The sequence below is a fragment of the Canis aureus genome, chromosome 31 (assembly GCF_053574225.1).
Source record: "Canis aureus isolate CA01 chromosome 31, VMU_Caureus_v.1.0, whole genome shotgun sequence".
Lineage (NCBI taxonomy): Eukaryota > Metazoa > Chordata > Mammalia > Carnivora > Canidae > Canis > Canis aureus.
The window spans coordinates 29434436-29458756 of NC_135641.1; the positions used below are offsets into that span (position 1 = coordinate 29434436).

Consider the following 24321-nt stretch of genomic DNA (forward strand, 5'->3'; position numbering starts at 1 on the left):
AAAATTGAAGGGAGAATGAGAACCCCCAAATTTGCAGCCAGCTGGTCAGAAGTGCAAGTGGGATGCCCGAACTTATGGCTGAGGTCTGAAGAAAGGGCAGTCTTAAGGAGGCTGTGCCCATAACTTGTGACGTTTGGCCTTGTTCTGGGTAGTTGGTCTGAGAAATCATTGCATGGCATGCAAGGAAGGGGCACACAATGTGGCCTGTTGTCAAGACAGACTGTGCTTTGGGGCCACAGAAGGCAGAGGTTGCAGTACTTAGAGTTCTTTCCACTTTCCTATCTCAAGGAAGAAGATGGCTACAGAGAACATGAAGATGCTGTGGGTGATGGAGGGAGGTATAATTGTATCTCTGTGCATTTGTATCTACCTCTCCTCTCTTTCTCAGGTGCTCACTGAGTTTCTGACTTTTCTTTTACCCAGAGATTGTATTAGATTGAATTATTGGCCTCATTGTGGTAGAGTGCACTTTACTACTCTTTAATTTTGGTTTCACTGTGAGATTTTCTCAGGCCAAAGAGATGTTAGCAGAAGTTTGAGGCCTGTTTGCATGGCCAGGCTCACTCTGTGATCGCAATGAGAGCATGCCCAAGTCTGTCATTCCAGCCTGGCCCCAGAATGAAAAATGTGGAGCAGACCTGAATAAAACCCATAGCTTGGACCAAGACCAACTGATCTACATCCTAAAGCTGATTAGATTCAGCTACCCAGATCAGCTGAGTGACAGTTTATCCACAGAGCAAAGAGTGGGTATTATAAATCACAGAGTTTTGGGGAGAGGTTTGTTATACAGTGTTATTGTGGCAACAGCTGACTGATGGAGAGTCCTTACATAATGAATATTTTAATTTTTTCCATATTAGAAATTCTGATGTTTTCTAATCAAGAATCTGCATATCTGATTATAAAAAAATGGCCAGGATTTTAGGGCCCCTGACATGTTCCATAGACAATGCTAAGTGTCTTATAAACATTATTTCTTTAAAAGGCAATGCAAGGGGCACCTGGATGGTTCAGTTGGTTAAGGATCTGACTTTTGATTTTGGCTCAGGTTGTGACCTCAGGCTCCCCGCTGGGCATGGAACCTGCTTGGGATTCTCTCCCCACTCCTACCTTACCATGCTCTCTCTGACCCTCTCAGCCACTCATTTTCTCTCAAAATTAAAACAAAACAAAACAAAACAAAACAACACCATTTTCCGAAAAAAGCAATGCAAAATAGATATTTCATCTCTATTTTATAGGTGAAGAAACAGGTTCAGAGAAGTAGGGTCCCTATTTAAAGACCCACAGTTTGTGAGCAACAGGGTGGTAATATATCTGTCTAATTATAAAGCCCCTCATTCTCTGCTCTACAGCACATTGAAGTGGTGTGGATTTTGTAAATTAAAAAGGATATGAGGAGCCTTAAAATTTGAGTATGTTATTTTCAGCAGCCAGAACTTCTCCGAATTGTCCAGGTTTCCTTAAAATGGTGATGATATATGCTATCATGTTGCATGCAGAGTAATGTAAGCTTGTGAAGTGTTATATTTCATTCAGAATTAATCATTCCCTCCTCTGAGTTTCTATAGCCCATTACTCATTTTACTGCTATGTAGTGAGGATGTCTTGCATCAAATCCAGTCATTTGCACATGCACTCAGTAGACCGTGAGCAACCTGAGGGAAGAAACCCTGTCTCATCACACTTTCTGTCCCTCACTGAACCTGGTACAGGGCCTGCTATGTAGGAATTCTTAGCAGTTGCAAATTTTTATTGTCAAAGTATACTTTTTAATTGTTCAGCATCATTTGGATATAATGTACATGTGCTTCTTCTAAATAGTTGGCTTGCTTTATACTGAGGACATTTGAAATCATGTTCATCAAATTTCCAAAGGCTCTTGAACTCACCTAAACTACATGCAAACTGTTGAATGTGCCTCATGAGATTTTGAAGGTGAAAAGATCTATATCTTCCATGAGAGTCTCCAAAGGGACCAAGACCCAAAAAAGGTGGGGAGTCTTTGAAGCACTGATGAAATTTATGTAAGAGAGGCATTTATATAATGGATGGGTTTCCTCCTACAGTCTTCTTCTCTGGACACTGCCTCCTTCCATATGCTGAAGTAGTTGGCCTAAATAGAGCTAAATTACATGACCTCATCTTTATTTACAGAAATGACTAGCTTAGAAGTGGACATTTTACACAAGTTGGGTCAATGAATTTTCTCTCCAAAATATTTGCAAAGGAGACACTGAAAGGCTGAGCTAATTAGCTGTGCAAAGGCAAACAGAAAGGTTATGGATATTCAATAGTAGAGTCACCATTTAGGGTCATTTGCAAGGCAAATGAGTAGAAGTCACACAAAAACAGTAAGAATAGAAAGAAGAAGAAAGTGATAAGATGGTCTCTTGGGAAAAAAAAAAAAGTGGCCTCTGTTTTCTATTCTTTAGTGTTCTAGTCCTGTCCTCGCCCCTAGTGCTTCTGAGTTTCTATTCTTAGATTTTTTTTTTGAGAATTATATTCTTAAACATCCCCCTACTTCTATTTTCCTGATCTAATTTGAGTAGGTTGTGTTAAAAAGAGTAGAGATGCAGCTAGAGCAAATTCTTTTCAGAATGGCTTCTGCACTTCTTAGGGTCAAATTGTGCTTTGAGATGTACATTTTCTTAATTGACTTCCCCGACTTCATTTTACTTTCCTCCTTGATTTCCCTTTAATATATTATATCTTGTTTTATTAGCTGCCTTTGTGTTGCCACAAAATTTTATGGGAACAAGACAAGGTGTATACAGATAAGCAAGTATGTAAATAAATTAAATACATGATGGTGTTGTCTTTGTCCCATGCTAATTCAGGCTTGAAGTCAAAAGCCCTAATCTGGGAACCTAGAAAGGCAGGTACCTTGGTGAGAGTGATTTGACACTGATGGTCCAATTGTCAATGACTTACTAACATTCACAGATGAATGTCAACAGTTCTCAACCCGAAAGCCAAGCTCTGTGATCTGACCCAACTCACCTCTTCACATTTTATCTCCTGCTGTTTCCTTTCACATACACGACACTGTGGTCAAATTGAAAAACTCATGCCCCAGCCTTCTCTTGCTCATGCTGCTTCATTCTATTTGAAGTGCCCTTCTTTTGGGAAAAGAATTTTGAAATCTGTCCCATCTTTTCTATTTTGATGCAAATGTTATTACTTCTTCCATGAAACCATCCTTAGTATTTATTTATTTCTTCCACTGCTATCTCTTCCCTAACCCCAGATTTTCAGAAATAATCTCTCCTTTCTCTGAACTCCCAAAGCACCTGTTGTTTTCTGGGACTCACTACTTTTGATGTGCATTTCCTTCATTCGTGTATGTGAATCTCCCACTGAACTGTAAATTTCAGTGATCAGGCTTTTTATGCCCTAGGCACCGATGTGTCTAACATACAGTAGGAGATGAACACATCTAAGAGGATGTTAAATGGGGCTTTTCCTTTGTCTGGGACTTTCCTTGCTGAGCCTCATATTTGAAGACCATAAATGGTAAATGGCAACTGAATGGAAAGAGAGATGACTGCCATATCTCCATTGACTCATTCAGAGGGATCCATACTGGTCTTTCACCTGTAAACATGCCTCTAACTCCAAGCAATTGTCTATGTGCGGAATACATAAAACCATAGAAATCATTAAAAGATTCCTTAAAGGGAGTTTGTTGAGTAGCAAGAACTGTGTTTTTTTTTTCCAGCATCACTCCAACCCAATGAAGGAGGACAAACTAGCCACTCCAGGAGAGACCAGAAGAATTTTGGTGGGTAGAAATTGGCTTGCTCATTCCAGTTGCAATATCAGAGGAAAGAGACAGGTGACAGCAGTGCGAGCAGGCTATATCTATTATCCGGTAGATCAAGTAGAAGCTATGGAAATTAGACAGGCTGGAGTTGTCTTGGAAGGAATCTGTCCAGTGGGGCAATCAGCTGGGGCTAGATCAGTAGAGAAAGGCTTCATAGTACATATCACGGGAAGGCAGTTGCTGAGAGGAATTCTGAAAAATCAGAGGGAGAAAGCACTACCCATGTCAAGGAGTAGTCTAGTCCAGAGGAATTCACAGGAATCTCTGAAGAGCCCAAGAACCACCAGTGGGTCCCATGTCAATTAGAATCAATGATATTGCTTTTGCAATGTTGGATATTTTTAAGCAATTTGTATAATTTACTTCTGAACACACATTTTAGATGCCTGCCATGTTAAAGGGAAGTTGACAGGATAGAACTACAATACCCCCATATAAGTAAAAAGGCCTTTGTTCTTACTGCTCCCAGATTCCCTGAAGCAAAAGTGGAGAGTAGGCAACACAAGGAAAGTAGGGACCATGGCCTTCTCTCCCATTGTTTGCTCAAAGATCAGGTTTGATCTAGAGGAAGAAGAAGTCTGAATTGGATGAAAACATGAAATGTTAGTTTATAATACCTAGGTTATTAATGCCTAAAGATGAAATCATTTTAGTACCTGATACTGACCAGGAAATGGTCTGCCTGTGGGATGACTGAGCTTTCTTTCAGTGATAGAAAAACAATCGGGTTTGAAAGCAGAGGATAAAAAAACAAACACTGGGGTACTTGGGTGGCTCAGTCAGTTAAGTGTCCAACTCTTGATTTCAGCTCAGGGTCATGAGTTCCATCTAGCCTGACATCCGGCTCCACACTCAGCTCAGAGTCTGCTTGAGATTCTCCCTCTCCTTCTCCCTATGCCCCTCCCTCCCTCTTTGCCTCCTCTGTCTCTCTCTCAAATAAATAAATAAAATCTTTTTTAAAAATCCAACCAAACACTACTACCCATGTTTTTGGATTTCTACTCAGCCTACTTGTGTGCAGTCCTATTCTGTTCAAGGGTTCATTGAGTTAGCCAGTCATTTCAAAAGAAGGGAAAGAATAGGTGTAAGGTGATATCATCCATCTTATGATGAGTGCTTACAATGTGTGATGCACTGCTGTACACGTCATATGTATTGTTTTATCTCATCCTCACAACCCTATGAGGACATTTCATACCAGGAAATTATTTCATAAATAGTTTGTAAAAGCTTTCAGAGATAAGGAATGGTAGAGAATGGCCATGCCTGCACTTTCATGCCACTGCCTGATAGCTTAGCTCCTGGAGCTTCCTGGTGTTTTTTTTCTCTTTTTAAGCATCATTGATGGGCAGCTCGGGTGGCTCAGCAGTTTAATGCCATCTTCAGCCCAGGGCCTGATCCTGGGGACCCAGGATCGAATCCCATATCAGGCTTCCTGCATGGAGCCTGCTTCTCCCTCTGCCTGTGTCTCTGCCTCTCTCTCTCTCTCTGTGTGTGTGTGTGTCTCTCATGAATAAATAAATAAAAGCTTTAAAAAAAAGCATCATGGACCATGTTCACAAGTAAATCATACAGATTGCTTAAAAATATCCAGTACTGCAAAGGCAATATCATTGATTCAAAATGTTTCTGTCATCTGACTATTAAGAACGTACAGAAAAAAATGTGTTAATGGACTACGAATATATATTTCAGCCTGAAGAATCAAAATTGTTGTTACTTACATCTCTGATGCTGGTAACTTCTGTCTTGGGGTTGATGTAATAAATGACTTCAATATCAGTTTCATGTTTTAAGATGTTACATGAAATTCTCAAGGTTATTAATATCCTGCATTACCTGATGTTTTATGTGTTTTCATAACACTTCTATTGTTGAACAAGGAAAAGAGATGACTATGTCATTCTTTTTCTTTGCCCTCTGTTGAGGCAGTCACCTTTCTCACTTATTAAGAGTTAGTATAAAGCCCCAAGTTCTTTGATGGGAAATTCTTTATCAGTGTCATCTCAAAGGAAGGAAATGAGCAATAGCTACTGTGAGCCATACCTTGCTTTTGAGAGAATTCCTAGAATTAAATGCTAGCATTTGTTCTCACATGTCAAAGGCCTAGTAAAAATCTGGTTTCATGTCAATGCGAAGTATAGCTGAATAATGGAAAGTGACCTTTGAGTTTTAAAGATTTCCATTTCTAGATTTCTTGCACATTTTTCTATGTGCAAGACAGACACCTATGAAGAACTCAGAATACATTGACCATTTTATGAGGCTAAGATCTATCTGCTTTCAGGATATTTTAGTGCCAAATCTAAGGACTTCAAGCCTCAACTTGCTCCAAACACCTCTTTCAAAAAACTCACAGGTAATGTGGTTTTAGTAATAAAGGTGCATCTTTTCAGAAGCTTTGATTTGTGTGAGCATTTCTAGAATGCCATGGATAAACACAAATAATTCTGTTTACTAAAACACTTACTTGTTAAACAGACCATCAAGGTAATGGCTACATCTTGCATAAGATACTGGTAATTCCCAAAGAGCTGTAGTTGCTGAAAAGGAAATACAAGTAACTACAAGGGGGCACATGGTTGCTCAGTTGGTTGAGTGTTCAACTCTTGGTTTTGGCTCGGGTCATGATCTCAGGGTCCTGGGACTGAGCCCCGCCTTGCAGTCCATGCTCAGCAGAGTCTGCTTGAGATTCTCTCTCTCCTCCTCTCCACGCTCTCTTTCTTTCTCTATCTTGAAATAAATAAATAAGTCTTGAAAAAAAAAGTAAATACAAGTGTTGCATCTGCCATTGTTATCATTGCCAAAACTCCTTCTGAAAGTAATCAGAAAGCAACAGTTATTTTATTTCCTCTTTAAAAAGGAAATAACTTACCTGTGATCTTTAGCATCTCATTGGAGAGAAAAAACCCCAGATCATGATTTTCCCAGTGTTTAACTTAATTCTATATTAGCAACAAGAGTTAATCAGTTGGGCCACAGTAATCTGGCAGCTGGAGTCTCAGCCTGGACAGTTGAATTCTCCACATAAGATACCCATGGGGAACGCCAAGTTTAAAATTTTGAAATCCAAGCCTCAAATCATTCAACAGGTATTTCTTTCCATCCTTAACCATAGATTGAGAACACAATTTTGTTTTCTTGGGGTCCGTTCATTTTCACAAACTGAACACCTCTACCCCAAGTAAGCCCATTTCAGACTTCAGTCTGGTATGCTTGACTTTATAAGGTTTGTGTAGACACAGAGCTTGTTTGAAGTTCATGTTTATGGAGTCATATGTAAAAGTCAACTTGTTACCTCCAGGAACTTGCTTTGCAATCCCTGTTGCAGCCAACTCTGTTTCTCTGCTTCATAGCTGTTGACTAAGCACTAAATTATGACCTGGTCTGAACCATTTGAGACATTTATGTAAATGAGAAATATTTCTGGATTTTGAGTGTGGACCCAGGCCCTGAAGTTTCTGATCAAAGGTCTGTGGGGGACACTCTTATTCAGGTCTAGACCATCAGAATGAATGGCTGCAGAGTGTCCTATCTCTGCGTAGACACAACTCTATTCATGAAGACTTTGGACCTGTGAAGTCTTTCATATTTTTCAGAAGACAAAATTGTTCCTCATCCTCCATAAATGGTTCCCCAAGGTTCTCATCCTCCAATTTTCTGTCTTCTTTACATTTTTTTCCCCTCATATCCTTTCTTTCTTCTCTCAGAACGGTATAGTTATACATACACAGATGAAATGGAACAGGGATAAATTTTCAAAGGCAGCCTTAGTTTTTGTTCTAGAAACAGCTTTCCTAGAACAATGAAGAACTTTGGAAATCCACCATCCTGACCTCCCAGAGGCACATAAAGACTTAGCCAAGGATGAGATCTAATGCGTTCTGAGTTATAGAAGCAGAACTTGAATCTAGGTTTCCCAATTCTCAACCCAGTTCCTGTTTCTATCCACCTGGTTACTCCTTAGCCCTCCATGTGTGATTTTTGCATGCAATTGCCTACCAGATGCTAGAGTCCTATGGTCCTTTCTTTAATCTCTCAAATGTCTTAGAAAAACAGTATAATATTTGCCTCCCTGAAGTGTTACCTGAGCCTGTTAGATCTTTTCACTTTTGAGCAAGTTATGACTGAAATAATGAAGATTACTTTCAACTTATACATATTTCTTCCATATAGCTAATTGGTTTTTAAATGATTATTTTTATCATTTAATTTCAGAAGTCCTTTTAAAAATTTTTTAAATGCAAATCCTTTACTAATGACATGTCTAAGTGTGTAAGTTCTGGGCAGGTTCAGGAGTAAAGTTCTAATATGGGAGCTTTTCTAGTTTTTGAGTCCTTCAAGGTCAAATTCAAATACTTCTTTTTCTTTTTTATCTCTTCTTAGTCTTTTGTCAAAAATATTCCATAGTTGGAGACTGATGCATTTCCTGCTCACTTATATTTAGGCTGTTCTGAAGCTCTTTTCATACTCCAAGTAAAGAAATAGATGCTTGAAGAGGTCAAGTGTCTCAGGTTATCTAGAAAAAAAACAACACTCCTAGAAAACTGATCCCTAGCTCCTTATTTCTAGCTCCATGTGTCATGTGCATTTATGCCAAGTTCCCAAGTTTGCAGACATCTAATTCGAGAAATGTCATTTATTTATAAAACATTAAATCCTGTGTAGGAACCACGCCCCAAAGAATAAACCAAGGATGTAAATGCAATTAAAACTGGGAATAAATTATTTAGGTTCATACCCAATAGAGCAGTGATGTACCAATAAACTGGATTAAGCCGTACATGGTCAAGTATTTAAATACCCCAAAGGATGAAACCAGAGCAGCTCGGCCTTCTCTGTTTGAGAAAAAATAAAAATAACTGGTTATGCATGATATACATCTCCCAGTCTCTTTTATATTTCAAACAGAGTTCAAGTTTAATAGCTTGTTGATATACATTCACTTAATCAATGATTCATCCTCTCAATTATTTATTGAAGTGCTCATTTGCTCATTCATCCTCTGCTTCAATCATGACCTCACTCACTGAGTCATACACACACATTTATTTAGAGCTGATGAGGTACCAGCATTCTGCTTAGAGTCATGGAGGATATAAATGAATTAGGCATAGTCTTTATTTTCAGTGAATTAAAAAGATTAACACAGATATTATAAACATAACACATCATGATAAGGTGCAAAATGTCAAGCATTGACTCGATTGTGACTCGTCTCGTCCTAACAACACTTGCTTCTGAGAACAGAACTGTGTATGTTTGGAGTCCCACAGGAACTTCAAACTAAAGGGCAGGCATTTGTGCACAGTGTGGATGTGACTCCAACATATGAGATGAATGGGGATTTGTTGGTTCCAATACTCCAGGAAGAACCTATGGTAATAATCTGAGCTGGTGTGGAGTTCAAAAAACATAAAGACAACAGTAAAAACTGCAGGTTAAAAAGTAAGTATTTTCTCCTCTTTGAAAAAAAATTCTGTTTGAGCTGTTTGTTATTCCCTTAACTGAGGCTTGGTTCTATGGTGGGTGATGACTGATAAAGAAGATAGTGTGGGGAAGGAGCTTGCGATGGAGGAGTGGGAAATGTGACAAACAACCCCTTCTGTAGACTGCTCTTGTCAAAGCAGAAGCAAATTCACTTGGGGGGCAGCCCACGTCCTCCCTGGTGGCATGGACATCTGTGCTGCTCAAAGACTTTGTCAACGGAAGGGGTACCCGAGAAGGAAACTCTTAAAGCCAAACTAGTAACCACTTTGCCTCAGGCCTGATGAGAAGATTTGGGAGAGACAGGCCAGGATGTGCAGGCCAGATGTTTTCTACCAGGCTGTGAGACACAGCCATTTGTTTTCCACACAGAGAGTGGAGGAGCAGACAAGCTGAGGAAGGGCAACCATGTGAAGTCTGGACCGTTTTCTCACACAAACTTTGTGGTTTCATCCTCTTTATCCTTTTTTGTGTACCTTTCCAGAAAAATGAAAACACCCAGATTCAAGGGAAAGTACAAAAAACTATTCTGAGGAAGACATAAAGGCGGTTTGTGTTGGCCTCCAAAATTACCACTATTCTTAATGATTATGAATTTTAAGAAGCTAACTCATTTATTGATGCATTCCACAAATATTCATTGAATGCTCTGATGTATCCAGCTTAGTACTGGGCACAATAATACAGAAATGACTAAGGTGCAGTCCTTGTCATAAAGGGCTTCAACTAGAGCAACAAGTCAACCATGTTTCAAAGGATACACATGAAAACCTGTGGGCCTCTGCATCTAAAAATGTACCTCATTGCCCCTCTGGAGGATGTTTTCTCAGGAATAAGCATGCATCAAAGATGGCAAGGGTAAAATGAGCCTAACAGAACTGAACCATATCTAATTTTTATGAATCTATGAAGTATAAAAGCAAAGAGCTTCTACCCTGAAATCTTACTAAACCATCTGCCACTGGAGAAATTTTACATCATGACTTGGATCTTAAAACACTGCATCACACTCACAAATGCATTAGGCCACATGTGTGAGACAGAGCATCTGAAATTCAAATGCCACTGCCTTTTGGATGGGTCAAATAGGCACTTTGTGCAACTGTCCAAGAGTTTAAACTCCCTTCACACCTGCCAATCCTGCTTACCTTCCATAACTTCCACCTGAGAAGGCTCCTAGCCCAACTGGGCTCTTGGGCTCTTGTTAACTCTCCAGTTAAAACCCCGTTTCTAAACATGGCTCTCCACTTCCTCCACCTGGAGTATCCTCCCATCTCCTTCCTGTTTACACACTTACCATCCATCCTTCAAGTTCCAGCTCCCCTGCTGAAACCTTCCTTCCTGGCTTGAGCTATATCTGTACCTTTATGGAACCAAGGCAAAAATTTGTTTCAACCTTCCTCCACTGCACACATTTCCAAGCACAATATTTTAAAAAGCTCCATGAGTTGTGTTGATGATGGAAAACATGACCTAGAGAGAGGGTCCTGGGCACTCTCATTTTGTGGTTGTCATGCTATGAACCGGAGTTAAAGCTGTAGAAGAGAGAGTAGGGAGAGGGCTTGGAGGGAGTCTTGAAAGACAAAACCAGTAAAACACAATGCCCGCTAGGCTACAGGTGAAGAAGGGAAAGAGTTCAAAGCACTTTGAGCTTCTCAGGGCTTTAAGGACAAGAGAACACAGGAATAGGAGGAAGAGCTTCTCTGGAGGTGCTGATGTTTCGGGGTGCAGAAGAACACAGGTACACACCCTCTGAGATCAGGGGGATGTGTCAAGGTGTCCCTGCTTCACAACCAGACACAGGCATGGAATGTCAAGAGTGGCACTGTTGGGTGAGTGATTCCCACTAGTAGTTGCCCATTCAGCTACACAGACACACCAAGGGGCATGCTGGAGAACTTCACCGTCATCCGTTTTAAATAAATTTCAAGTTTTTGTGATCTCTTTCAGACTGGTCATGAAGATAGATGGAAGATTCCCCATGGTATTTTAGGAAGCTACAGGGGAATAAGGTTTGTGAAAAAGAAGATGAAATCTAACATTTTATTCTTCACTACATTTCAAATATGAGTAGAGTCAAAATCAGCAATGAGAATAGAGTGGAGTGAGGGAGCTATACTGAGAAAATAATCAAGTTTTTAATTCCTTCCCCTTCCCTCTATCATAGTCTTTCATGGGATCATTTGGGATATTTGCTGATTTGTATCTTGGAAATGTAACAGTATTTGGGGAAGCTATCTGATGCAACATTCCCTTCATGCTTCCTCACCCACACCAATCCCAGGGAGGAAGTTTCCAGTATGTACCTCACATATAAAATAAGGGAGAGGAGAAGTAAGAAATGGCAACTGGATTTTTAATATCAACCCTACCTTTCAACTATCCCCATGACATAGGCTTTTACCCTATAAGCCTCAGCAAAAGTCATGTTTTTGGTGGCTTTTACTAGCATTTCCAACCAGTACTAATGGCTCTTTGATTAGTGCTCTGATAGCACTTTACCCCATACCTCTGTTGTGACATTTATCACTTTAAATTATGGTTGAATTCTGTCCCGAGTCAGACAATGAGCCTCTTGGTCATGGGGGTGGAAGGGGAAGTAGTGGCTTACCTGATGAGCTGAGGCACACACTCAATGTTTGCCATTTTCGACGTGAAATGGGAAGCCACCGATGCCTCCTGCTCTGACAGTGAAATGCCTGCATGAGCCATTTTCAAAGCCTAGAATGATAAATCCACATCATACTCAGGACTCCTTGGGTCAGGCTGTAACTCTTCAAACACCATGAAGCAATTCTTCACATTGTTGAGTTTATAACACTGTAACCTTCCAGCCCGAAGACTGTGTTTATGCTGTCCCTTCACTTGGAGTACCCTCCCTCTCCTGATCCAGAAAGTCATCAATAAAGAGGCACCAGCTAAATAATGACCCTGAGGTAGAAGAGTGGTGGGTGTGTTCACATCCATGTGTGTGTGTATTGGTTGTGGGATGTAGATGTGATAAGAAAATGGAAGCACTTATTCAAGAAATCCACTAGAAAGACAACAGCATTTGAGTAGACATTTGTGAGGGCCTTCCCCATCGGTTCTTCTCACTCAGCAGGCCATCTTCATGAACAAAAGGAGAAGATATCTAACCCTCACCTTTTCCTGGGTGGCTTGATCTAGACTACGGGCTAACTGCTAGGATGAAGTACAGCATCTTCACTGCAGACAGGGACCAGATCATATGAGTTGCAGATCATTCTAGGACATGTGTTGCCTCACTAAATAAAGGTGAATTCATTGTCACCAAGACTAGAAGCAGCCGAGAGAGTCACAGAGCTGACAGTGGCTAATAAGCAGGTCAGCGACTTCTTGATCCTACAAGAATTGGATGACCATAAAATGGGATTTCACATTTCTATAGTTCTGTAGCACTGCAAAGTATCTGTTACCATGGCTGGTACATACTAAATTTCTGTTCAGTAAATATTAGAATATTTCCTTCTTCCTCTTTTCTCTCTTAGTATTTTGTTTCTCTATTACATATTTTAGGGCCATCTACTTTATGTTTGGGTTAATATGATGTGTGATTCTTTCCCTAACCAGATAATGAATTTTAAGGAGGCAGAGACTATGTCCTTTTTAACATATTTATTTCCTTTGTTATAAATTCTACATAACTATGGGAATGGGTACTCATTTTAGGTTTTGAAGAGCAGATTAACAACTGGCTTCTCATGAAGTGTAAGTTAGAAAAATTTATAATAGATCTTTAAATGTGAGCACAGTTTTTCACAATACTTTGAAGAAAACATGTAAAAAAAGAAAGTAAAACAGCTACCTAGATCTTAAGTATCTAACAGTCTTTGGAAATACAAAGCAATCCTCTTCAGTTTTGTACTAAAAATTTTGTACTGAAAATATTTTCTTATTTAGAAAAATCTTAAAGGTAGTCTACTGTTTCAACATATCTTCAAAACTCAGATCTAGGCATGTCTGGGTGGCTCAGATGCCTCTGGCTCAGGTCATGATCTCAGGTCCTGGGATCAAGCCCCAAGTCAGGCTCCCTGGTCAGCGAGGAGTCTGCTTCTCCCTCTCCCTCTGCCTCTCCCCGCTGCTCTTTCTCTCTCTCTCTCTCTGTCTCAAATGAATAAATAAAATCTCAAAAAAAAAAAAAAACAGAATCTAAAACATGTGCTGCCTTCTATTGTAAATGGGAAGTCATCTGCTGAGAATCATTAATGTAGGCTTGCTATAGTTTGTAATGGCCAAGTAGTTTGGTCTATGAGTTCACTGATGGTAAGGATTTGTGGTTAAAGCCAACTTTTAGAAACTAACCCTAGAGAAGTTTGGCAGGAAAAAAAAATGTAGTTTATATATAATTAAAACTTTAAATCATCCATTTCAAATGTTTTCTTCACTAAGCCTTCACCAGTTGTGACTTCAGACAAAATAAAAAAGTAAAAATAAATAAATAAAAATAAAATAAAATGGAAGAAAAGAAAAAAAAAAGAATTCACATCCCTGAGATTCACTCTTGTATCAATAACACGAGAGATTTAAACCAGCTCATCTTGTAAAGTCCCTTCTGGGTCTGAACTTTCCTTGTCTTTTTTATTCTGAGAGTTGTCAGAAAACAGCAGAAGTGGCTCATCTGACTTTGTTCTTCTTGGCATCCAGCCCACACTCAGGTGTGTGGGGGGATATAAACAGCCAACTGATGAAGCGATTCCTGGCACAGGGGTGAGGAGACACACCCTGGGGAACTGTGGGGCCCTCAAGAGGGACAGTAGGGAACTGCCTGCATTGGTTGAAGTAATTTCTACTTACCCCACAGTCATTAGCCCCATCTCCACACATGGCCACATAGTAACTGCAGGAGAAAGCATGAGAGAAGTTAATGCCTTAATGCCTCACTTGTATAATTTCCATCATAACCAACTCACATGTGATGTGTGTGTGTATGTGTGTGTGTCTTGAACACACATGCAATGAGGCTGATGGAAAATGACTTGGAGAGAAATATTCCCGGAGGAATAAGGCCATTGTGTTATTTAAATTGTTTCAATCACACAGAAGTGATAGTGATTCTGCCAAAGACATCCACCAAGATGATCACACATTTCAAAAGAAGTCCTGGGTGACTGTATCGACTAGGACTAAGCTTAAGAACGTGCAGCCATAATCACAGCACTTCCCACACCTAACACACAGATATAACCTAATCCATCTGTGTTTTGGGGGCTGACGTCATTGAGAGTTTAGAGTTTAGTATACACTAGGAGGAGAAACACTTGGGAAATGGTTGAACAGATAGAACCAGAGACAGAGACATATAATCTTGATGCATCCTGGAATAATAGGAGATAATATGCTCCCCATCGATACTGGTTTGATGTGCAAAGACAGCAACATAAACAGAAGAGCAAATATAAAGCTATTGACAAAGAAAAGGAATTTCTGATGCAGGACACACTCTGTCTTCTCTTATAGGTAAATAATACACCATAGGTATTGATTAATGGCAATACTATTAAAGGCTCAAGGACAATTTGCCAAAAACACACAAAATAACAAAATCAATACAGGCAAAAAACGAAGTTCTCAGACAATTTCCTTATTACTAGTTGGCATATAAGAAATGGTCATTTTTATAAGTCAAAAATGATCAAATGTAAATAAACTCAAGAGGTTCGACCTAATATTTGGCTATTATACATGAAGATCCCCCTGTGGATGTTTCATGTGCTCACGTGCACGTCATGACTATGCACATTTGCTAAAGTGGCTTCCTTTCTTCAAGCTTAAAGCACATGTTTAGTCTTTACATCACACGAAGAATCTTAAATGTGTTAGTGTTCCCTGAATGCAGGCGAGAACTCGGATAGCCTTATGTGCATTGCCAGGGATAAAGGCAGGAGGTGTAAGATGGGGAAATTGAGAAGACAGTTCATTCTGAGGCAACATCTATCTTCCTGAATTGATTTTTCTTTAGGGGAATATAGCTTTTCAAAAGTAAGCATATAAATTGGCAAAATTTCTTAGGCTTTTGAGAAGAGTAAAATTACTTTCCTCAGCCACTATCATATAATGACCATGTAAGTGAAATAGTCATTTTAGACACCAGTTACTAACCCAGCCTCAAGGCATTATGGGATTTGATAGGCAGTTTCTTAAAACTTCCCTAAAAAATGCTTTGGCAACAAAAAATAATAGTGAAAGGCAGTCTCCTGGTTTTACCTACTGCTTATCATCAGTTAAGTGAAGTTTCACCATTCCCCTTTCCTTTTCACTTTCCAGAAATCTATAGCCCAGACATTGTAATGTTCCTAGAAAGCTGTAGGTAGGTCTGGTCTCAAAAACTACTTCATACTGATGTGACCTGGTCATCTATATTTTTAAGGGATGGAAGGAAGGACTTTTTTTTTTTTTTTTTTTTTTTTAACTTTGGCTTCTATACCAAAACCCCTGCCAGGGCCAGATACAGTGAAAATATCTCTCCACCTCTTTCCTGGAGGACCTGAAATCATTCACATATCTTCTAATGGACTAATCTCAAATAATTCCAGGGGACAACTCACACACTTCTCCATTTTTCCTGTTCTGAACTATACAAGTCCCTATTTTTCTATTCTCCATGTTCAAGCTGAGAATTTTCATTTAAGTTATGCTGTACAGGCCACAGAAGAAATTCTGTCTGGGGTAGGCAGCTTCCAAAATGGCTCTCTGTTACTGCCACCTCTTAGTATTCATAATGTTGTATAAAGCCCTTCCTTGATTGTGGGCTGCACTAGTGACTTGCTTCTCATAAAGAAAATACAGCAAAAGTGATAGGATATCACTTCTGAGATGAGAATATAAAAAATGGTGATACCTCTCTCTCACTTGCTCTTCTTGCTTGCTCACTCTTGTGGAAGCTAGCTACCAGACTGTGAGCTGCCTTATGAAATGAGCTGTGTGGCAAGGAACTGCGGGTGGCTTTTGTCCAACAGCCAATGGAAAACTGGGGCTCTTACCCAACCACCCACAAGGAACTACATCCTGCCAACAACATGAGAGGGAGGCTGGTGGCAGGCTCTCCTCCTGCAGCGCTGAGGGAGCTGCAGTCCTGTAGACACCCCATTGCAGACTTGTGAGAGGCCCCAAGACAGAAGACTCCATTAAGCACACCTGGATTTCTGACCCATAGGAATGAAAAATAATAAATAGTGTTATTCTAAGCTACTAAATTCAGAGGTAATTGGTTACACAGCAATAGACAGTGAATACATTCTCCTTTCATGCAATAATACCTACTTTAATTTCTGAAATTCTTCGACAAGACTAGATTTCTGTGCAGGTGACATTCTTGCAAAAATGGTTCCATTCACCAGAATCTAAAGAGAACAACAACTATTGCAATAATATCAGGATGAAGAACACCTCTTAAATAAAAGAACAGCCCTGAAAATCATTCCTGGCCATCGTTTGAATACAGCCTTGGGCGGTGTGTCATTAGCCCAAATGTCAGGACAAGGAGAAAGGGGACTCAACGCTTTACTCTTCAACTTTCACTTTCATCCCCCATCACAACATTATGACCTCCTTCCAGACCATCTTTCTGAGATGGGATAACCTTGAGTTAATAACTGGAAAGTGGTAGAGAATATGGGACAAAAATGCTTGAGGAAATAAAGTTCTTTTTACTAAACACCATCTCTACAATTGCAGCATAGGTAGAGGAAAAGCAATAGATGAGGAGTAGAGAACAAAGTTCTATTCTCAGCCCTGGTCCAAGTAGGTGAGCAAACCTTCAACAAGGGACCTAACCTCTCTGAGTCTCAGCTGCCCCATCTCCTCAAGGAGGAACTGCACTAACAACTTTCTAGGAGCCTCTGGGGTCTAGATTCAATGGTCCTTGACTGGTAAGGCGAATTTTCAAGAAACTGCTAACAGATGGTTGCTGCCCTCAGCTTGTGCTCCACTTATCTCCTTCACACTGACAGTACAACCCTGCACAGCACTATTTTTAAATAGACACACAGAGGACAAGATAACAAATGGTTTTGAAAATAAACCATGGGGCCTTTGTTTCCTGCTGCTGTAACTTAAGAATCCTGACAGGACGGGGAATAGAGCTCAACCTGGCATGAGTTGGTGGCTTTCAGAGAGAGACGTTGACCCACAAAGTAGGTAGCTCATTTGGAACGATTTGGGGTGCTCCTTGCTGAGGAGGAAGAGATGGAGGGAGACTGAGATCGGGCTGGCTATGGGGGTGAAGAACTGTACCAGAGCTTAGATTCTGGAGAGGGGGTCAAGTACCTGTGCAGGACCAGGTTGGGCTGGGCAACTTCTGAAGGAGCAGTGCCCCCTTGGGGGTGTTTACTCCCCAAATCTGAGACAACTTCACTGATCATCGCCTTCACTACTCTCTTCTTTTTTGCCTCACTAATTTGAGAGCAAAACAAAACATTTCATTTCACCAGTACTTACTTTTGGAAGCAAGCTGTTGAAATGCTGAAATATCACTTGGTATGATTTCCCACTCATTGCAAAATGGTAACAGCTCCCTCTTGTTCCATCAGGCACTGAACTGTTCCCAATGTTGAGGTAGGTTTCCTAAATTCAAAAGGGCATGGTTTCCACATGGGTTCTTAAGGAATGTCTCTGCTTTCCTATGTTTTATGAAAGGAAGTTCGTTCAAGTTACATAACAGGGAGAGGGCCAGCAAACGCATAATGTGTAATTTGTCCATGGAACTTAGACTCAGATGAATGAAACACTCAAAATGTCCTCCCCAAATTATATGAACATATAAGATGTTGACAACATAATGCTCAGGATCCTGTCTTAGGACATAATACAGTGATGTATGTCTACTAAGGAAATGTTCCAAGGTACCAGTTAGTGATTCCAAGGAAGATTAGATAACATTCGTCTCTCCTCTTTCTTCTCTTCTTCATGCAGGTTTTTATTTCCTAAGATCTTTTACCATTCATTCATCATACATCATGCCCCAATTTCTTCCCTTTAAAATAGGCAGACTCCTTCTTTCGGGCCTATTCCTTATAGTACTTGCCTTCTCCCCACCTCAACAGGTGACACGTTCCCTCGTGGTTCCCAGTTCCTCCTGCATACCTTATTTTCCATTGCACCAGTTCAACTCCTTTGCTGAAACCCTTTCGGTCCTACCCTCCACCCATCAATGTGTCCTGTCACTGCATTCTAGACCCACTTGGCTCAGCCCATCATATTGATAGCTGATCATCATACATGTTTTTCATGCAACATTTTTCAGAGTTCCTTACATTACATTAGTCTAGGACTCTGAGTACAAATAGTATAGAAGGCAAGAACGTTTTTTTCACTAGAGAGATCCATTTTAGGGATGTGAAAGCATTGTGTTGGGAAGAAAAATATTTTGATGTGGGAGGCTAGGCGATACATCCTTCCCTTTGCAACCCCCATTGCAAAATAGCCAACAAAGGTATGCTTAAAGCATTCCATAGGAGGTAAGGACAAGAGCTCCTTTTGCTTTCACCAGACAGTTAGAGAAGGAAAGTGTGGTGGGAGGGAGGCAGAGAAGAGGAGAAAGCCTGAGACTATAATGTGACTTCTCCCAGTAATACCCAAAACTTCAGTAAAGGTATTAAACTGGTGAATGGGTAATGTGAGTGGACTGTTTGTTAAAAATTAGTGAAGACCTGAGCTTTATCATACAGCGTAATCGAGGCAACATGCATTGATGCAGAAGCAAATGAGTTTGCAAGGAAATAAGCACCAGAAATCTCTCTCTCTGGTGATTTCAGAGAGAACATAGAGAGCTTTCATCTTCATAGCCAATGAAACGGGGTTGAGCCAAGTAGGGGCAAAGTCACTCTGTACAGTTGTGCAGTTTGTATACTGAACAAGGTCTACTCTACACTTAACAAGACAAAGGGCTATCAGCCTGGAGGAAGGGGAATTTTATAACTTATCGCCTGGAAGACCACCTCCTTGAATTCACACATAGGCAGAATTTCACATTTAGTGATGGGATGTCAGGCTGCAACCCATTTTCTTCACAAAAGCACAGGAAGTTTGCCATGTAGAGAAGCCTGAAACCTCTTAACCTCATGTCATGGACACAGCGCAATCTTAATGACCATGGATCTGGGTGCCATCAGATAGACTTAACTTTGATTTCCTGCTCTGCGACTTGCCAGTTGTGTGTGTTGGGCAAGCTTATTTTGCTGGGCCTCAGTTCTCTCATTTGCAAAATGAACAATTTGTCAGCTGTATAGCCTAACTGGAAAAATCAAATGGGAAATATGGATGTAAATCATTGGTTCTCAACAATGACTGCACATCAGAATCTCAGGGAAGAAGGGCTGATGCCAGCTCCCAACCCAGAGATTTGGATTTAATCAATAAAACCTTGGCACTGGAAGCTTGAAACCTCTTCCAGGTGATTTCTTTGTGCAGCCAGGGCTGAGAAGTGCTGGTGGAAACACTAAATGCTTTTCAAACTGCAGAACTCTGGACAGCTGTGAGGGGTTTTGACTGTGGTGCCTTCCAATGCTGAGAGAAGGCTGCTGAGGCCAGGGCTGTGGGTCATCAGGCCAGGCCACTGAGGATCCTTCTAACATTTGCTCACATTCCTCCCCAATCCATTCTCTTGGTCCTCGATCAGCTGCCAAGTCACAGAGGCAGGAACAAAATCTTCTGGTTCATTGGCTTCAACAAGGATCACTTGGCTTCCTCTAGGAATCATTTCAGAATTCTTTGCCACAGTGATGGCTGTTTGAAGGTTGTCACCTAGATGACAAAGAGAGTCAGCTTGCTTTCTGTATAAATCTCTTGGCAGCCAGAATTGAGCCCTGCTTCCTCTGAGTGGCTATACCACATTGTTGGTGCTCTTTGGGGGGGCATTTCCCTCTTTCTGCCCTATTTTATTACCATTTGGCAGCACCTCTTGCCCAAGCCTGTCTGTCCCTAGTGATCAAAAACTATGTCTGTATCTCCCTCCCACAATAGCATCATGTCCTGAACATTGCATATTTACAAAACAGGCACAAATGAATAAAGACATGGTTAAGCACTGAGTGGTGAAGGTAAATTGATGGTTCTCTGATAGCATGGAACCATCCTGGGGATGTGGATTGCAGTCAACAGAGAATAGAATGCTGAAAGCTGAGCCATGCTTGGATTGGATCAGCACATGCCATGCCTGTCCACAGCCCTAGAGGACAGTCTAGCAGAGTCTGAACAGTCTTTACACAGAAGTCTCACTGAGGCTTCTGATGAGCACATATTTACTCTTGTGTTTAAACACTTACTGTGAGCCTACTAGCACTGTGCTAAGCCTGGGTAGGGAGAGGGCGGCATTAGACATAGACAATGAAGTATGATCTCTGCCCCCAAAGCTCATGGACATGTCAAGATTGATGCACATATGCCTGGTAATGGGAACCCAAGGTAACAGATGACAGTTAAGGACTTTTCCTTCTACCTCAGCCACATGAACCCATGCAGCTCATATGGTCTTTTTCTGAGGCTTGAGATACATTAAATATATCAGGCCTCCAGAAACACACACCAGTAATCATCACCATCCTGATGTGGGCTTCACTCAGTTCCTTCAAGACTGGTTTGGTTTCCTTTTTCAAGCGATTCTCCATTATGAGAAGTCCCAGAAATGTCAACTCTGACTCCACCTTCTCTCTTTGGATTCAGAAAAAAATCAGTATTAAAGCTTATTAAAGTCTTGACAGTTGAACTTTATTTCTTCCTTCTAAAACAATTTCTAAGTTTTATAAATGTAATACATGCATATGTTTTCAAAATCAAAAAGAACCCAAAAGCTTATGATAAAAACCCATAGTCCTTCTCTCCATACCCCTCCACCCCTTCTCCTTCCCAGAGGCAATCACTTCTATGTCTTTTAGCAACTTCTCCCAGTTTCAACACCATTTTAAAAAAATGTACTTATCTACCAACTCTTCTGTTGGTTTTTTAGGCTTTTGTTAATTGTATTATTATTTTTTTTTATTTCAAAGACTTTTTTTTTTACATTATAATCATTTTAGTTAGACATTGATTAAGTATGCACTGCATACGGGATATTATGATAATAGTTGCATATAGAATCACTCATTTCCACCTCCATCTATAACCTCCAGAAAATACAGGACATCAGCCAAACATTTGAAAAGTTTTCAGAATTTAAAATTGGAAGCTCGAAGTCTAATTGGGTTACATTCATTATGTGGGACCTCTCTTCAGGAATGGAATAAATCTCAGGTGACTTTAAATAGTAAACATGAGGGCCAAGATCTCTTTCTTAATCTCATATTTTTTCTTTTTCTGTCCAGAGAGGAGTTAAGATTGCAGGAAGAGAGGGAGATCTAGGGATCTAACCTTGATGCATATGGTCAGTCAACCCTGATGTTGGGTCCCATCACCACCTCCACCTTCCATAGTATGTGACAGAGCTAAGCCTCAGTCTCTCGGGTTCCATGGGGTGAAGCAACTTCTGTCTTCTGCTATCTCTCTCTCTGACATGGTGTAGACTATGCTTCTTCCACCTGCTGATTTAGCTGCCACTCCCTCCACCTACTTTACATCTTACAGAAATGTATAGAAATCTCTCATCTGCACTTATCACTTGTCTTGTTTTCTTTGATATTGTTTCTTTTCTATCATGTTGGTAGGACTTGGGAGGGAGAGGAAATAAACATGTGGTCAGTAAACCTCTTTAAGAGAAAGGTCAGGGTTGGATTTCCTGATGAAAGATATAACTCACACTTAGATGGGAACATGGTGAAGAAACTTCTCTCTGGAGTAGAGAACAAGTTACTACATCTTCATTCAAAAGTCCATTCATCAAATAACTAGTCTGTTTTAGACCTTATTGTAGGCACTTTGGTGAATACTCAGATAATTAGATATTAATCTTGCCTTAGTAATCTCAGAGAATATTACAAAAGAAGATCTACCTAATACAGAATGTGTTAAATTCCCATCGTTTATCTTCGTGACTTTCTATTATAAATTGGATTAATATTTTCTAATGAGCTACAGCTAAAAGAAAGATCCAGAAACCTTCTCACCAATTGATTCTGTTTTTGGTCTCTATTTTACGACTCTTGCTCTCTTTCACCAATTCAGGCACTTAAGCCTCTTGCTACTCTGCAACATTCCCAGCAAAATTCTGTGCTCACTATTCTTATTGCCTGCAATGTTCTTCCTCTGCATACCCATATGCTTTGCTCCCTTACTTTACACATATTTCTGTTCAAATGTCACTTTCCAGAGGACTCACTGATCACCTCATGTAAAAGGGCAGTATTATCTATCTTCCCAATTTAGGAATAAGCTTCTGAGGGCAAAGGTTTTATTTTATTCGCATCTGAATCATCAGTGTCTTGAAGAGCATCTCAGAGAGTCAAGCTCAATAGAAATTTGCTAAACCAACAAAATGGAGAATTTTGATAAAGTATTTCTTCTATTTTCTAGTTTGGGATGTTTATTTTCTAAAAAAAAAAAAAGAAACTCTTCTATTTCCCTTTTATGAAACCAGTTTTTAAGAAGTTTTTGATTTTCCTGATTGGGAAACTTTGCTAAATATAATTTGATTCTAATAAAACTCAAAGTGTTTTCCTTTTCTCTGCTTGAAAACAATAACTAAATTTTAAGAAGCATAATAGGCTCCTGCTACTCTCTAGGAAAATCTGAGATGGTTGGAAATCTAACACATCACTTTATTTTGTTATATTTATAATAATGTCTAGTAACTTTTTAAGAAAGATTTTATTTATTTATTCATGAGAGACACACACACACAGAGGCAGAGACACAAGCAGAGGGAGAAGCAGGCTTCCCTGTAGGGAGCCTGATGTGGCACTCGATCCCAGGACTCTGGGATCACAACCTGAACCAAAGGCAGACGCTCAACTGCTGAGCCACCCAGGTGCCTACTAGAGACTTTTAAATGAGAACATCACAGCTGCACTACTATGTGGCAGCAAGTTGGTGGCTATCCTCCTTGTCTTGCTACGTAAATTTTTTCTTCACACATATACCTGGCTTTTGTTATTAGATTTTTGTCTTGAAAAATTACAAAATCCTGTGTGTCTTCATGCTTGCTCAAGAATAGCTAACACCTTGAATGTTAAATCTGAGAGTGCCATTCATCTATTTCAAAATGAGCTTTGTGATTCTATTTAGAAGATTAAAATTTCATGGCTGAAAGCGTCCTTAAAGATCATCCAATCCTATACTTTAGAGATGAGGGAAATAGAACAGTGTAAGGAAGGGACAATGATTCCACTAGAGCAGATGGGCAGAGGTTGTAAATAGTTACACTGAGCCAAGGATATCCACATCTTATGCAAAGGTGCTAATTGTGTGTAAGTGAAGGTCTCTATCAGTGAGACAAAATCAAAGATAATAATGCATAGACAACTTGTTACTCAATGCTCCACAGTATCTCACTACTCTTTTGTCTTAGACAATTCAAAAATAACCTTTAAAAACTGAGAAACATGAAAAGAAACAAGAATTCACAGATCATCCTCTACTAAGGACAATTTATACCCTTAATATAATTAAGAATACTGAGTTCTATTTTGTGTAACTCAGCCTGCACTCACTACCTCTCCAGATCTGAGGAAGGTTACTATTGAGCGCTGAAAGAAGCAATCTGAAGGATGCTGGAGGTCTGTCACATTGCCCATTGTATCCTTCTTTTAACCTCTTTGTATGTGGGAACCCCAAGTCAGTCAGCCACATAATGTGGTTGAAGGAATGTTGATTATTTTTGATGGGATGATGGAATGCAGGGCAGAGATAGCTCACGGACATCTGGGAGTCAGGAAATCTGCACTGCCATCCTTGTTCTATCACCAACAATCATTGTGACCTGAGCAAGTCTTCCCCAGTGTGGTTTACAGTTGTCCATCTCCAAATTGGGAGATTGGATGAGACGAGTCTTCATCTCCAGGAGGCTTCTTGTGATTTGAACTGTCCTGTCCATCTCCAGTATTCATTTATTTGATGCA

General features: G+C 40.1%; 1 protein-coding gene across 1 annotated transcript in view; it reads right to left on the reverse strand.

Annotated features, from left to right (window-relative positions):
- Positions 1-24321, reverse strand: part of ATP13A5 (ATPase 13A5) — a 106553-nt gene that overhangs the window by 17400 nt on the left and 64832 nt on the right. Inside the window, exons 18-25 of the mRNA XM_077880102.1 lie at positions 20859-20983; positions 19917-20077; positions 17774-17899; positions 16598-16677; positions 14132-14174; positions 11928-12037; positions 8571-8667; positions 6300-6372 (exon numbers count right to left, since the gene is read on the reverse strand). Coding sequence (XP_077736228.1) covers positions 6300-6372; positions 8571-8667; positions 11928-12037; positions 14132-14174; positions 16598-16677; positions 17774-17899; positions 19917-20077; positions 20859-20983 — 815 coding nt within the window. The remainder of the gene's footprint in view (positions 1-6299; positions 6373-8570; positions 8668-11927; positions 12038-14131; positions 14175-16597; positions 16678-17773; positions 17900-19916; positions 20078-20858; positions 20984-24321) is intronic.